General features: G+C 44.3%; 1 protein-coding gene across 2 annotated transcripts in view; it reads right to left on the reverse strand.

Annotated features, from left to right (window-relative positions):
- Nucleotides 1-1,655: 1,655 nt before the first annotated feature.
- The window catches only part of CEP85 (centrosomal protein 85), a 300,410-nt gene continuing 286,084 nt past the window's right edge, over nucleotides 1,656-15,981 (reverse strand). For both annotated transcript variants that reach the window (XM_085647752.1, XM_085647753.1), the window contains one exon: nucleotides 1,656-4,607. In XM_085647752.1, the coding sequence (XP_085503878.1) occupies nucleotides 4,444-4,607 (164 nt within the window). In that variant the 3' untranslated portion in view covers nucleotides 1,656-4,443. The remainder of the gene's footprint in view (nucleotides 4,608-15,981) is intronic.

The following is a 15,981-nucleotide window of genomic DNA, read 5'->3' on the forward strand; positions in this document are numbered from 1 at the left end:
TGCACGCGTGGGCGTGTCCAAGTAGCTCCGACTACGTCATCTCGGCGGCTAGGACACCAGCGACGTACTCGGCGCCGTATGATGACGCCTACTGACGTGCAGGGTAAATGCTGAAAAAAACCTTTCCGGATCCAGTCTGACACCTGGGGATATTCTAAAGGTAAGGATCCTATCACTAACGTGTCTCTTTCAGATATAATCCACTAAAACATTTTAAAAGTAGGTGGAAAAGCTTCAAGCGCTAGACAAAGATGCTTAAAAAAATAGACTTACCAAAATTCTGTCAAAGAATGTGACCAACACACCTCAACCCCATAGCGTTTCGAGATCTTTTCAGACGAACACAAATAAAGTTAGTGAGGCAACTGCCAAATCTCTTTATTATGGGATATATAAATAGATGCCTCCCTAATTGAGCCACATATATTTTAAATCTGGTAAGACTGTTACTCAACTGGCCGAATTTCTTAGGTTTATTTCATTTTCCCCAATGTTAGCAAAATACCGCGGTGTTGCTTAGTGTAAATTTTTGTACATTTATTTTTGTTTCAAAATTAAAAGTAAGCAAAACACTACAGTAAGATTCTGAAAACGTAGCCTCAGATATGTTTATGCAGGCTAATAAGTATTCATGATTTCTCGATTTACATTTAATAATTTACGTAAAATGAAAATGCTTCGCGATCCCCACATGTAGACAGACACCAACATTTAGGTCCAGATGTTACACAGTTTTTAGCATGTGCAAACCGCTCTTAGACCCGTTTACGCATTCTAAAAACCATGGGCCCATGTACAAACAGTATTTTGAAAGTTGCAAATAAATTGTGACTCGCAAAATACTGTTTTGCGACTCGGTATTTGGAAGGGGTGTTCCCTTCCAAATAGCGACTCCATAGCCATGTACTAATGAACACAAGCAAATTACCACCTACTTCAAGTAGGTGGTAATGCATTCGCAATTTGGAAGGAGTCCTCAGGGGACCCCTTTCTCTTTGCATATGCATGCAAAATTATTTTTTAAGGTCAGGCAGTGGTCCCAGGGAACACTGCCTGCCCTTAAAAAAAAATTAAACAAAAAAGTTCCTTTGTTTTTAAAAAAGGCATCCTGTCTTTCTTTAAGGAAAACGGGCCGTATGAAAAAAAAAAAGCTGCTTTATGTAAAAGCAGTCCTAGACATGGTGGTCTGCTGAGCCCAGCAGGCCACCATCCCTGGGAGGGTCAGCCATGGGGGGGGGGGGGGGGGAATAGCATGAATCTCATAAATATTCATGAGCCTTGCATTTTGCTACCCCATCGGGAATCGCATACAGTGTCCAAGACACTGTTGTAAATGCCAAAGAGCGAGTCGCAAAGTGTGTGTCGCAAAAGCGACGCAGCTTGTGAGTCGCTATTTGGCAGGTCGTACATCTGGCCCTTAGTCCTACGAATGAAGAAACTAAGAACGGTTTAACTACAACAGGAAACACCTGAAATGAAAAATAGGGCAGTCCAGAGGCAATTAAATATTTGAAGTGGGCTTAATGATAGCGGTCTGCTCTGCTATCATGTTGCGTAGGGATTGCAGAGGTTACTTGGACTAGTCTCAATCTCAGAGTCCCTGCTTTGGTAAGGTAAAATAGCCGGTTATGCAAAGTCATTGAATAAACACAATGGTCATATAACAACTTTATTTTTTATCAAAAAGGTTCAATACAATCAAAAAACAAAATTTTACAAACAATTCATATAAATACTTGCCCATTTAAACGTTTATAAGAGTATTGCAGTTCAATCTGCCATTGTCTCCGAATCCTACATTATTTGAAATGTATCGACAAAATAGTCAGTCTACGTGCCCCAAGATTTTCTCAAAGCTAGCAACAAACTGGAGTGAACCAAATTCCAAACCGGTAAGCCCCTACTAGGGACTTCTCCAATACAGTTTCTAATCAAACAAATAAAAGTGACAATTCCCATGTTCACAGCACAAAACCAAAAGGCTTCTCCTTCCCGGGGTATTTAAAAATATATATATTTTTTTTTAAAGTAGAGAACTCTACTCCTGGCTGGGTTGCCTCAGGAAGAAGAAGGGGACGGACATTTTGGCATGTTTCACGCCGTAATAAAAATTATGCTCCACACAACATGGTACAGCCAAAGCACCACATTCTATTTTGACTACATTGGTGGTTTTAAGCCACCGAGTGAAAGTGGCATTTTGGATGCACATGTATATTCATTCTCCTGCACTGGTGATCTGGAGCTATTTACCTGTGAATTGTACGAAAGGACACCTGCTGAATGCAAAACAGTGCAACAGGCAGCACCACTGATTGCTAGAAAGAGACCTGTCTGGCAAGAGTCAGTAAGTGTTCTAGGATAACTTACTGGAAGGCATTCCTGCCAATAGAGAATCATTATACAATATGAAATAAACTTCAACAAGGTCAGGGGCAGTCATCAAAGTCTCATGTCATAAGCCATACAAAAAGCCCATCATCCTGCAAAGGCATGGTTAGCAAATATCTGTAACAATAAGTCCTATAGAAGAGTTAAATCCATCAAGAAGTTTAAAAAATGGAACTGAACCAATTGTTTCCATATTTTCTTGTAAACTAGTCTACTTACGTTCCACTGAAAATGAATGGAGGACACTGGGAAATCTCACTGTGCAGTGATGCAAGTAGCGGAACTTGTGCTTCACCTGCATTTAGAGACTAGCTTTTGAACAGCTCCAAGCAGCGTCCAAGAAGAGGACTTGAGAAATTAATATTAAGGACTCGAAGATGCGCTTATGAACAGTTAAGAAATAAAACCTTTGAAGACTTTCCAAGGGCTCTCAAAAGAAGCAGCTGACCAATAGTCTAGCTTCTCAGAGAACTGTCATGGTTGCCTTTGAGACAAATTCGTCTACAACTCGAATATCATGACATTTAAATAGATCCTTGCTTAAAAATATTTGGCAAAAAAAAAAAAAAAAAAATCACTTGATTAATGTCAATACCCGTTTAACAATGCAAAGCTGAGTGATGCAGGGCTGCAGCACCGCACAAGAGGAAAAGGAAAACCCTAAAACGATCTAGTGGTTCAAGCAGGAGAGCATTCAAAGTCCAGGCTGTGGTTTTATAAACAAGAACCTAAGCAAGTACATTACACCGATGAAGGGTTTTACCTATTCGGTGCTGGCCAGCAGTGTTCAAAAAGATATCAGCACAAGCCAAACAAAGGGAGATATTCATTTGAACATTAAGGCCTGTACGAGACAATCTAAGACAAGCAGGTTTGACAACGTTGTCCAGTCTCTAGAGCAGCATGGACACGCAGCTATCATGTCCACAGCGTTGGGTTACAGTATAGTACAAAAGGCACTGAGCAAATCACGATATTTGCAAGTATTCTTTTTACCCGTCTTGCGTTTTGAAAGGAACGTGGTAACCCGGTTTCTAACCCCTTCTCGTTTCAGGGCTACGATTCCACAAGTAACCTTTGTACAGAAGCACATGGGCTCATGGAGCATCGCTTCCCCTCACACCTGTTTTTAGGAGTCAGCAGTTATTGAGAACCTTCCGAGGAGCATGGTTTTAATGAAGAACCATACCGGCTTTGCGCTCATAGACACCATTACAAGAGGCACTTGTTTTTAGGACAGTACAATAGTATGGCTCAGAAGTTGTTGCTCACCATTTCGAGGTACGCTTTTGTTTTTTTACAACTGTTATTCCAGTGTCCTGGGTAATCAGGGTTAAAAACACCAGAGGTACAAGCTGACTTGAAGCGTGTATTTTGAAAACACAGCCAAGTTTCCAGGGAAAAGACAAAGAATCAAAATGGCAAGACAAAAATAGAATAGAAGGAGCTGAAGGCACTACGGAAGACACCAGAGATTTTTTTCACCACGACACACAGACCAGGGACTGGTTCCAGGTCTTTGGCACAAAGAAGGTATCTCTATTTCATGTGGGTCTAACAGGAAGGAGGGAAATATAAAAGTGCATTAAATACTAAACAATATGTGGACAACTGAGAACCAGCTCAGTATAACCTGTAGGAGGATGGGCCATACAGAGTTGGCAAGATCCTCTAAAGACCTCTTCTGGGTCCCTCCCTTCCCTTTTTCACCATAACACAGGCTACCGTTTTTACATTACAAGATACAGAAGGTTTCAGTGCTCATGTCTTGGCACAAGCAGTTGCTCCCCTCGAGATCCTCCCCTAGCACATCAAAACAAGGGCTTCCTTAAGGATGCTGATGGGGAAGAAAGTATCATAAGGGCACCGAAACCAACATGAGCATGGCCGATATCGGTCAGTCAAATGTACCAACAAGAAGCATTCTGTTGAGAAGTGAAAACCCTTTGAGATGCTTTGATCGTAGCCTGGAAAGCCACATGCCATGTCCCCTTCTGTTTTCAATAAATCCTTCTGGCATCAACTTGTACCTCCATTACAGTCACTAACACTTCACTGTGTGACACAGTTTTCACCCATATCTGAGGCATATCGGTCAGATATGGAGGTTCTTAATTCCACAATATCCTTGTGTAATTGCTTCACTTCTGCTAACTTTCTGGTCAGGACCTCGGGGTTCTGCATATTTTCACTTTCATCCATGTCTGGGGGCACAGCTGAAAAACAAAAAGAAAACAAAGTTATACATAGGAGGGAGAAAAGCCAATACTCCACACCCATTCATAGTGCAGACATCTACAAGACGTCCAAACCACATGGCTGATAGCTCCCTACACTCTACACTGACAAAAACCGAAACTCTTAAGAAAACCCCAGGCACTGCAGCCACCCAGTAGGGAGAGTGCCAATTCTTAGCATAGAGCCTCTTACAACCATCCATGCCACATCAGAGCTCCCTACACTACCAGAAAGTGGATGCCAAAAAGTAGGACGCAAAGCATTCCTTCCCTGTGTCATTGCCTAAAAAATATTTAAAGTAACGCTCTTGAAAATAAATTTTTAAAAATGAGAATACTTCCCAAAGTATTTGTTCCAAAAATTTACTGAAGAAATAGTCAGTGTACAAGGGGTTAAGGGTTTAAGGTTAAGCGTATGAGGATAAGAGTTAAAGGTTTAGGGAATAGGATTAAGAGTTTTGGTTATAGGGGTTAGACATTATGGAGTTAGGGAATAAGGAAACAGGGTAGATGGTTAAGGGTACAGATGTTAAAAGTAAGGTGTTAAAGCCGAAGGGTATATGTCTAAAGGTGTAAGTTAAAGGCAGTTTGTAAAGTGTTATGGTTATGTTGTGTACAGGTTAGAGTTAGGAGTATAGGGTTAAGGCCTTGGACAATAGCTTTAAGGTTTTGAGATACAGAGTTCAGGTTTAAAGTTTTAAGATCTAGAAATTAAGAGTTAGAGATGTGGAGCTAAGTATGCCATTAGTGGGTGAAGCTATATGTTCGAGATATATGGTATGAGGGTGAAGAATATGGGGTTGTGTATCAAGAGTAGGATTAAGAGATTGGGGCACCAGTTTAGGGTAATGCGTAGGGATGAAAATATTTTACTTACATGTAACTATAGTTCTCCAGTATTAGAATCTTTCAGATATCCACATGGTTGAATCATTCCCCATTGTCTAGTTGGGAGTCCCCAGTATATCAAAATAGCAATGCAAAGTTAAACTAGAAAGATAGGCCTAAGGCTCATTTCAATTTTGTAACATATCCCTGTTGTTTCGTAAAAGAGACCAAACATATGTTGCAGCCAATCAGAATACCCTACTCTCCCTTCTAGAAAAATCCTGACAACCTCAGACCTTCAGATTTTCATAGCACTAGTGCAAGACTGAACTTGCAAAGGTTTTAAAGGTGAGCTTTTCAGGGGAGGAGGGAGAGAGTTGCATGTGAATCTATGAAAAATCCCAATACTGGAGAACTATAGTTACAGGTAAGTAACTTATTTTCTTTCTCCAGTATTGGAACTTTCATAGATTCACAGGATTGAATCACGGCAGCTAGCAGTTAGAAGCACATTTTCAGTCTATAGGTTATATGATAGCATTTACATTTTGAACGCCAAAAAACAAGGCATGCTTTTAATGCAGATTTTCCTAATTTGAAACCAACAGAAAACAAAACTAATAACAAAAATCAGAAATAAGAGCATTAAGAAAAAGTGAATTAGCGGAGCAAAAACATGCACAGTCTTAAGGAAACGGAGGGGTGAAGTAGAAAGTTCACAGTCATTGAAGCAGGTTTCTCAGCATCGTCTGGCCCACCGCAGTCACTGCGAACCGTGGAGTCCAAGCAGTAGTGCTTGTAAAGGTGTGGGTGCTCTTCAAGGTAGCCGCTCTAGACTCCTGGATTGGTACTCTGGCACATAGGGCGGTTGAGGCAGACCCCGCTCTAGTACAATGGGCATAAACTTGCGCCCGGAGGGGTTTCCCTGAAGACTGATGGCAATACTGAATAGCGCTTGAAATGCAGCATGCTTTGCTTGGAGAGGAGATAGCCTTTCCGAGCAGCACTATAGGCAACAAAGAGCCGAGGTGATTTCCTGAAGTTTATAGTCCTTTGAATGTACAACGGTGTCTCAAGTTCTATCTTCAGACAATGGAGAGCCCTTTCCGCTGGCGTTGCAGGTTGTGGAAAGAAGGTTTTGAGGACCAGAGGCTCATTCAAGTGAAAGTCCAAAGGAACTTTAGGGATGAACTTGGGGTTGGTACGCGAAACCACTCTGTCATCCCTTAATTGAAGAAATGGTTCCTGGATAGTGAGAGAATGCATTTCACAGAGTCTTCTAGCCAAAGTCAACGCTAGAAGCAGGGCAACTTTCCATGAAAGGAACTTCAGATCTGCTTTATAAATAGATTTGAGGGTGTGCCTCTTGAGTTGTGACAGGACCGCGATTGGATGCCAGAGTGGGGGAGGAGGGCTGACAGGTGAAAAAAACCCAAATACCCCCTCTTCGAGATAGGTTTGATGATGATTCTCGCTAACTATAATGAGGGCCCTGAAGAGGTCCTTCTGAAACGAGATATAGCAGCAAGATGGACCTTTATGGATGAATGAGCCAGTCCAGATTTTGCCAAAAAAGGATCTAAGGAAGGATCCCATGCGGTGAGGAAGAGAAAGGATGTACGCTCAATTCCTGGCACCTTAGGCAAATCCGCTTCCATGTCAACCTATAGGTCTTGTTAGTACTCTGTGCCCAGACATTAGAAAGGATCTCCTTGCATTCAGAGGGGATGTTTTGATGCAAAAACTCCCGGTGTTCAGGAGCTATGCTGCTAATCGAAGCTATTTGGGATCTGGTTGTAACACTTGACCCCTGGGACATCGTCAGGAGCGACGGAATGGGGTCCAAGAGAATGGGGTGTGCCTCCAACAGAAGTAGGAGTTCCATGTACCAATACTGGCGTGACCAAGATGGGGCTTTGAGGATCATCCTGCAGGGTTCTGCCTTCATCTTCATCAGTAACCTTGGCAGGAGGGGAATGGGTGGTAAGGCTTTGATGAGAGCTGTACACAGAATCGCCTCCAAAAAGGTGAAGTTTGTGGAAGGATGTATGATTGATTTCTCCTTGTTCCAGGCAAGGCTTAGACTAGCAAACAGCCTTGTGCAAGCCGCCGTGGATGACTGAGTTGCTGATATTGATGGTGCTTTGATCAGCCAGTTGTCCAAGTAGGGAAACCGCTGAGGTTTTCTTCTCAGAAAAGCTGCCACCGTAGCAAGACACTGGGTAAATATTCTTGACTCTATTTTTAGGCCAAATGGCATGACTTTGAACTGGTAGTGGCTCCTGGCTATAGCAAATCGGAGATACTTTCCTGTGTGATGGGTGGATGGGGATGTGGAAGTATGCGTCCTGTAGGTCGAGAGTGGCCATGAAATCTCCTTTGTTTAGAAGAAAATTAAGGAGATGCAGAGGTAAGCGGGGTGGAGTGCATGGTGGAATTTGAATACACTCCCAAGTATGGCCAAACTGATTAAGGTTGAGAACCCACTGATCCGTTATGTTTCGCTACTGTTGGGTGTGTGGAATCCTTCCACTGTTGCCCTGCTCTTCCCCTGTGTGCAGATCTGGAGTATGCTGCAGATTGATGAGGACGCTGGGTGTATTGAGGCAGATATGGTTGAGTAGAGGAGGCGTAAGAGGGATACCTATAGTGGTGGTATCCACTTCTATATGATGGAAGACCTCTAACTCATGCCCCCCCTCCCCCGGAAAGGTAACCTTACGGTACTGAAGCGTCCCCAACAACTTGGCCGTGGCAGTGTCCTTTATATCTTGGAAAGCCTCATCAATATGTTTCCCAAAAAGGGCCTCTCCATCAAAGGAAGTTCAAGCATTTTGTTCTTCACTTCCAGGTGCAAAGATGTGGCCCAGAGCCAAACTTGGAGACTTAAGACTACAGCTCCTCCCAGCGATCTAAATGCTATTTTAACATTGCGCAGTTTATAACCTCCGAGGATACCCTCCCATGTTCCTGGAAGATCTTTTTGCCTTCTGTCTTATCGTCATCCAGAAGCTGATCAATGTATGGAGCTAGATCGCACAACATCTGGCGATCATAGCGCTCCAAGATTGCTAAAGCATTAGCTATCCCGACCTTAAGACCCGACACTGTTGAGAAGTGTTTGCCTGCATTATCAAAGTGTCTGCCTTCTTTATCCGGAGGTATTGTGATCGGAGCAGTTGGGCTCTTGGATTTGCTCTGAGCAGCCTGAGAGATAACAGTCAAGGTTCAGGTGGCCGTCAAGCCAGGCTGGAGCATTTTGTAGAGCCTTATATTTTTTCTCCAACCTGGGAAGAACCGGAGTCACTGTGGCTGGGGTCTTCATGATTTTGAGGCCCTCCTACCATATGTAGTTAACAATGGGATTGGCCCGCACTGACTTCCTAAAGGGTTCTTTGAAACCATAAAGAAAGCACTCTGTTTGGGAAGTTGGCATTGGCAAATCAAATATCTTGGCAGCCCTGTCCAGTAAATTGTGAAAATTACTGATGTCCTCAGATGGTGAATCGATGGGGACTGGTGATGGGTTAGACTGAGTGGGAATAAGGTAATCATTCCTTTCTTGGTCTGTATCTGCAAGCTCCCCCTCCTCATGGTCATCCTCCCAAGTGAACCTTCAGAGAGGCATAGGTCAGTTTTCGGTCTAGTAGAGGAGTCGGGACACTACAGTTACCAGATACCTGTTTTTTAACACGCTAGACCTTTGGCAACACCTCACATACTTTTCTCATTTGGAAGCGTGGCATTATCTTGTAGTTGGCCTTCGTGTTTTCCTTAGTACTTTCACAGCTCTGGAAGACCTATATGTCTGAATTCTATGTTCTCGGGCTAAGCTCAGAGAGTTGGGTTCTAGGTGGAGATCATTTTCCTTCAAAATCTTTAAAATCAGGAGAGAGTGGATCACTGGTCCTGAAAGAACCAAAGTTAGCAACAGTAGTTCAGAGACTGTTAAGAAACCCTCAATCACGTTTATTGCAAGTGGTGTTCCAGCGGTATGTTCGATTATCCGCTTATGCTTAACAACGTGACAGCATCATCATTGGGTTACTGTGTGCTTCCTCCACCCGGAGGTTTTTTGCCTCTGGTTTTTTCAGTAGTGATCGTGGTAATAAAAAAGTACCCGTGTGTGGTGAAGTGATCCCAGTGAGTGCGAGATAAAAACTCGTCCGACCAGTCAATAAATTTTAATAGAACTGGGTGCGAGTTTATTAAAAACGCTTTTCGTGCAGTAATAGACGCTTTAGGGTCTAGTGCACTTTGTGAAATAGTCCAAAAAAAGGGAGGTCAACATGTTTCAGCCCTATGTCGTGCCCCTAAGGGTCAGGTGGGCTTTCAACAGGACCTAGTGTAAGTGTGGGGACCCTGATATCTAAGGGACTCCCAAGTTAGGGTGGATTGATTGGTCCAACCGGCATTAAGAAGTTCAAATTGAACCTTGTTTACTCATTAAGAGGAAACCCATCAGGTACAGGAGGTAAAATCCCGCTCTTGTGCTGGGAGGTTTGGGGACTTGTTCTGCCGCTGCCTCTCTCTACCCGGAAATACAATCATTTTCCTTCTGCATGGATAGCAAGTTGTATGAGACTGGCAACTTTTATATGCTGTCCTGTGCCATCTCTATTCGGTCTGAAAACTAGGTTTGCCTCGCCCATTTGGGCAATGAGGATTAGTGTCATGGGAGACTGTTTGCAGTAGCTTATCACTAACAATATTAGTGGGATTGGGGGGGAAGCGTATGCACATTTTATAGACCAGTCTCTCAAAAGTACATTCATCAGGGTGTGCGTGCCTGGACACAAAGTTGTGGCTCTCACACCTAAAAACATACTTTCGACAAATCTCCGGTTTAGTTCCCACTCATGGGATACGGTTACTTGCCTGCTGAGTTTGTCCACTTCCATGTTGCCCACTCCTGGAAGGTGAATTGCTCTTAGTGTTGTCTTTCTTTGGATGTCCCACTGCTAGGTTTCCTGTGCAAGTCTTGAAAGCATCACATCAAGGATATTGTACCTCCCTGTCTGTTGAGGGACAATGTTGTTGCTGGGTTGCGAGTCAGTATTTGTACCAACTTTCGACATAATTTGTCTTCCTAGCCCCAAAAGCATTTCTGACAGGTCTTGATTTCCAGTATATTTATTTGCTGGATCACTTCTTCCCCTTTCCAGACCCCTTTGATGTGGAATCTCCCCACGTGTCCTGCCCATCCCATATGCGAGGCATCCGTGGTGATTTCACCATCTGAGTTAGGTCTGCCTACGATGTCATTTCCTCTTGTACTTTCTTCACAACAATCACTAGATCTTCCCAAATCAGAGTTGCAAGTTTTCTTTTTCTTCCTTTAGCTGGAACCCATACTTGTCTAATGCTCTTGTGACCACCAGAGTATACATGGTGGTGTTGTTCAGGGATGAATGCCTCAACGAATAAGTGTCAACTCATTCTTCCGGTGATGTGGCATCAAGATCCTGCCACTGATCTTCCATGTCCTCTGTGTCATTGAAATAGCTCCCCGAGCCTTCTTTATCGCAGAACATTTAGTGTTCCTCTTACACGTGGGGCTCTGGTGTCATCCAGACCGCTGGATGGGGTGAATCTGCTCTGCTCTACTACACTGACATTACCTTAACCTACATAGGCGAAAGCCGCATTTGATGAACTGTGATCACCCAAGTATAATATAAATATAGAGAAAAAAGGTAATTTACCGAGTCCTGGCCGATTAGAGGAAGGCTTCGCTACAATTCGCAATGTTGGAGGGAAATAAGACAAAGCCCTGTATATTTCAATCTTTGCCCTGAAGAAGTCCTCCGGGACGAAACGCGTCGGCTACGCTGTATGTGTCTTTTATATATGTAAAGAAGAAAAGAACCCAATAAAGAAATAATTTTGAAACACCTGCTGAATGGACAGACATATTTTATGATCATAAAGTGACCTTGTGGAGTGCTGGATCACAGTGATTTGTTGACGAAGCTCATCAGAATCAGGTAAGTACTTTGAGTCATGAATTTTTACAGTTTTCAAAAGTTGACCATGCAATTTTTGGTAGTGGTAATGTTATCCTATGGGGGGATAAAACATGTAATGTATTCGGGCACTTAACAACTTAAGAAGCTAATCTTCTGGACTTGAGAGGAGTATGGGGTAAGGTCCAAGGCCACACCAACAGGTCACCTCGGGAGGCTCTGGAGCACCCAAGTGCAGAAGTGTGTTACGCGTCCGGTGTCAATTTCACTTTAATATGGAAAAGTCCACCTGCACAGAGGTTGGGATTGGGAGACCAGTCAGGCTGACCCAACAAGGGGACTCGCATCTCATAATGCTTGGGGATGTGGGGACACCTTAGGTCTGCTTCTCCTCGGGTCAGGGTGGGGTGGGTGCAGAGGTGTTGGGTTTTCGTCACCGTAGAAACTCGCGGTAGAGGGGACAGTGCAAAGGCTGCAGGCGGCATCGGTGAGTCTACTGTAGGCAAACCCAAGGTGGGCTTTATCTCTGGAGGGTCGGGGGACCACGCTGTCACCGTTTGCCTACTTCAACTCTGGCTAGGGGGCACATTCCCGTGTCAGGTTTGCGCTAGTCCAGAGTCCTCACACTTCTTTTGGCAGATGCAGGGAAGCAGCCCTGTTACTCCACAGGAGTTCATGGGTCTTTGTTGAAGGCAGGCAGTCCTCCCAGGCTTTTGAAGGCACAGCAGCTGCAGGACAAGACTACTTTAGAGCAATCTGGCGGCAGACAGGCCAGCTAGTCAGTTGCTTCTCCCCTGTACTTGCTACTCTCAGCGCTTCGGTGTCCTTCTTAGGTCAGCAGAAGTCTGATTTCCTGGTGCCAGGGGCTTCCCTAAATACTAGATTTAGGGGTGTTAGGTGAGTGTAGGATAGTAGCCAATGGGCTACTTACCCCTGGGGTCACTTTGCCCCCTATATTACAGCTTTCTGTGGGAAGTGGGCTTAACCCTGTCCTAGAGATCCCAATTCTGCCATCACAAAGATGACTTAAATTTTGTATCACAAATTATCAAAGGGAGGGAGAAAGAAGCTGTGGTCCATTCGGCTTCCTATGTATAATGCAAAAAATCAAAAGGGAGTGGACCACTTGTCCTGTGTAGCCAGGGTCTTGTTTACTGTTCTTTCCTTCGTAAAAGAACCCTCATAACTATACACAGGTACCAGAGGCGGCATGAACTAGGTTACCGCTTAAGTGTAAAAGTGCAGCATCATCATCGGGTCTTTTTTGAGTGTACGCTGCCCTCCACCCGGAGGAAGACCTTCTGGTTCAACAGTAGTGTCCAGACATGAAAAACAAAAAATGTGAGAGGGTTCGCATTTAGTGGGTTAAAATCTCTTGGTCATTGTTTCCATAGTGACTTTATTCTTGAAAGCTTGATCAGAGAGTTAAAAGAAAGGAGTGCGGGGTGAGACGGGGTTACTAGTCTTCCGTACTCGTCATGATGTAGGGGTCAACATGTTTCAGCCTTCTGCATGGGTCTAAAGGCTTTCATCAGGACCGTGGTTTTTAGGAAGGCGCTTTGTCGCTCCTAAAGTGAGAGCACTTGTCACTTGTTTTGATTAAAGGGGTCAGATCAATAGTATCTGTACCTCAAGCTGGATTGGTAACATTCATACGTGGATGCCCGGAGGCAGGACGAGAATTCATTTCGATTCTCGCACGTTTAGTGTCTGCATCTGCCTCTTCTCGCGGTACACCCAAAGGTTGGATTGGGTGTACCGCGAGAAGAGGCAGATGCAGACACTAAACGTGCGAGAATCGAAATGAATTCTCGTCCTGCCTCCGGGCATCCACGTATGAATGTTACCAATCCAGCTTGAGGTACAGATACTATTGATCTGACCCCTTTAATCAAAACAAGTGACAAGTGCTCTCACTTTAGGAGCGACAAAGCGCCTTCCTAAAAACCACGGTCCTGATGAAAGCCTTTAGACCCATGCAGAAGGCTGAAACATGTTGACCCCTACATCATGACTAGTACGGAAGACTAGTAACCCCGTCTCACCCCGCACTCCTTTCTTTTAACTCTCTGATCAAGCTTTCAAGAATAAAGTCACTATGGAAACAATGACCAAGAGATTTTAACCCACTAAATGCGAACCCTCTCACATTTTTTGTTTTTCATGTCTGGACACTACTGTTGAACCAGAAGGTCTTCCTCCGGGTGGAGGGCAGCGTACACTCAAAAAAGACCCGATGATGATGCTGCACTTTTACACTTAAGCGGTAACCTAGTTCATGCCGCCTCTGGTACCTGTGTATAGTTATGAGGGTTCTTTTACGAAGGAAAGAACAGTAAACAAGACCCTGGCTACACAGGACAAGTGGTCCACTCCCTTAAATTTTGTATCCACATCAGGAACCCCACCTCAGGGGAGGAACTAGCCTGAGGGTGGACATGCCTCCGACTAGTAAATATCCCACCTGTCCTGGTGCCAAAAGGGCCCTAGTCAGGGGGAATTGGCATCCCCTCATCTGAGAGAAGAGAAAGATTTGCATATCAAAAGGTGGTGGGCTCTTTGAAGCTCCCTGCCTTGGAATGCTAATTTACCAGCCTTCCTGGAGGAGGTGTAAAACACCTTGCTCCAGAGCAGGCCTTGTTCCTGACCTCCTGAGAGCGTGGACTCACTCCTGCAGGCCAGAAACTCATCTGTGGTGGCAGGCTGAACTGGACCAGTCAACCGGCACACTATATGGCTGGTAGGTTTTAAAAAAATGAATCCAATCCTGGAATCAGTGTGGGTTTATTAATATGAGGTGTTTGATACTAAACACTATATGTTTCAGTGAAGCCATTACCTAGCTGGGGAACTCTTTTTGACCAGTGCCCAGTATATACCTTAAAAAGGCTTCCCTGCTCATTTGCAATATGCAGCAATAGAACTAGACATCACAGGGGCATATTTGCTCATGCAGATATGTCCTCACAAAATGTAATGCACACTGCCTTAGGGCTCAAAGGCATACTGTACATGTGGCTTACATATATTAGATGCAGTGACTTTGGCATGACACACAGGGGCCAAGTCATGTTTTCACTCATGATTTGCACCATGTCGCACAGCCTGCAATGGCAGTCTGTGTGGAATTTGTGTGGGTCCTTAGGGTGGCATAAGATATGCTGCAGTCCTTTGGGACCTTTAGCACTCATACACTAGGTACCTTGGGTACCATTTACTCAAGGGGGCTAAAGTCCTTACCCAATTGTAGCACAGTTAGACAACACATTGTTTTGGGGAAGGTGGACCAGGAGTGCCACCCTCGGGTAAAGTAACTCACAACAACTGATCAGTGCGCAGTCCAAGTCAAAGCATCCCGCACACATCAAAAGTGGAGGAAAATGGGAGGGCTAGGATTTTTAGTCCCCTAAAAACTGTTGGTACTGAACACCTAAAAGATTTCATGCGTTGCACTACTTTTCTTCTTCCTCCGTTCTATCCTTCATCTTGCCCATCTTACTTTTCCATTGTTAAGTACTTATTTGGATGCTAATTAAGTCCTTGGAGACTGCTCTTTCAAAACGGGGTTGATTTGCATATGGGTGTCCTGGGTCTGTGGTAAAAGTCTTGGGCAAAAAGCCTTAAAACCTAAAAGATTCTAGGCCACTTTTTTTTTTTTACACATTTCGAACACCTAAGTTCTTGAGGCTTAGAATCAGTGAGAATTGAAGGGAAGAAAGGCCTGCAGGGTACCAACCCACCTCTCCCATTTTCTATCCAGAGGCTCTGACACTTTGTAAAGAGGCAAAGTAACTTTAACACTAATGAACAAGTTACTTACCTTCGGTAACGCTTTTTCTGGTGGATACAGTATCTGCCTGTGGATTCCTCACCTTGTGAATATCCCCTGCGCCAGCAACATTCGGAAACTTTTGTAGCAGTCCACGCCAATGAGGTCGAAGACTATGTCACAGAGGGACGACACCCCTCGCGACTCCGCTGACGTCACCGGCTCCATAAGAAGACCTCGTCGGCGTGATGACGTCAGTTCCGCCCCTTTTTTCCGTGCCTTCGAGGCACACGGACGGACTGACAGCAATATATATACACAGTACATAATATACAAGCAACACACACAGTGTGGAGAATAAATAGAAAGGCAAAAGAAATAACACTGCCTTGGACAGTCACAAATACATATTGAAAAACCATCATATACTGAAGGTATACAAGGGTGGACAACGGGGAAGCGGGTGGGTCAGTGAGGAATCCACAGGCAGATACTGTATCTACCAGAAAAAGCGTTACTGAAGGTAAGTAACTTGTTCTTCTGATGGATACATCTGCCAGTGGATTCCTCACCTTGTGAATAGATTCCCACAGCAGTCCCACTCCCGGAGGAGGGTGTCCACCCTTCTATCCCAGAAAGTCCTGAAGGACGGAACGAGTAAAATGTCCGCCCCATCTCACCTCACAGTCTAAACAATAATGTTTTGCAAAAGTGTGGAGGGAGGCCCAAGTTACCGCCCTACAAATGTCCTCCACAGGAACACCCCTAGACAAAGCAGAAGTGGAAGACT

Source organism: Triturus cristatus, chromosome 3_2, assembly GCF_964204655.1.
Source record: "Triturus cristatus chromosome 3_2, aTriCri1.1, whole genome shotgun sequence".
Classification (NCBI taxonomy): Eukaryota; Metazoa; Chordata; class Amphibia; order Caudata; family Salamandridae; genus Triturus; species Triturus cristatus.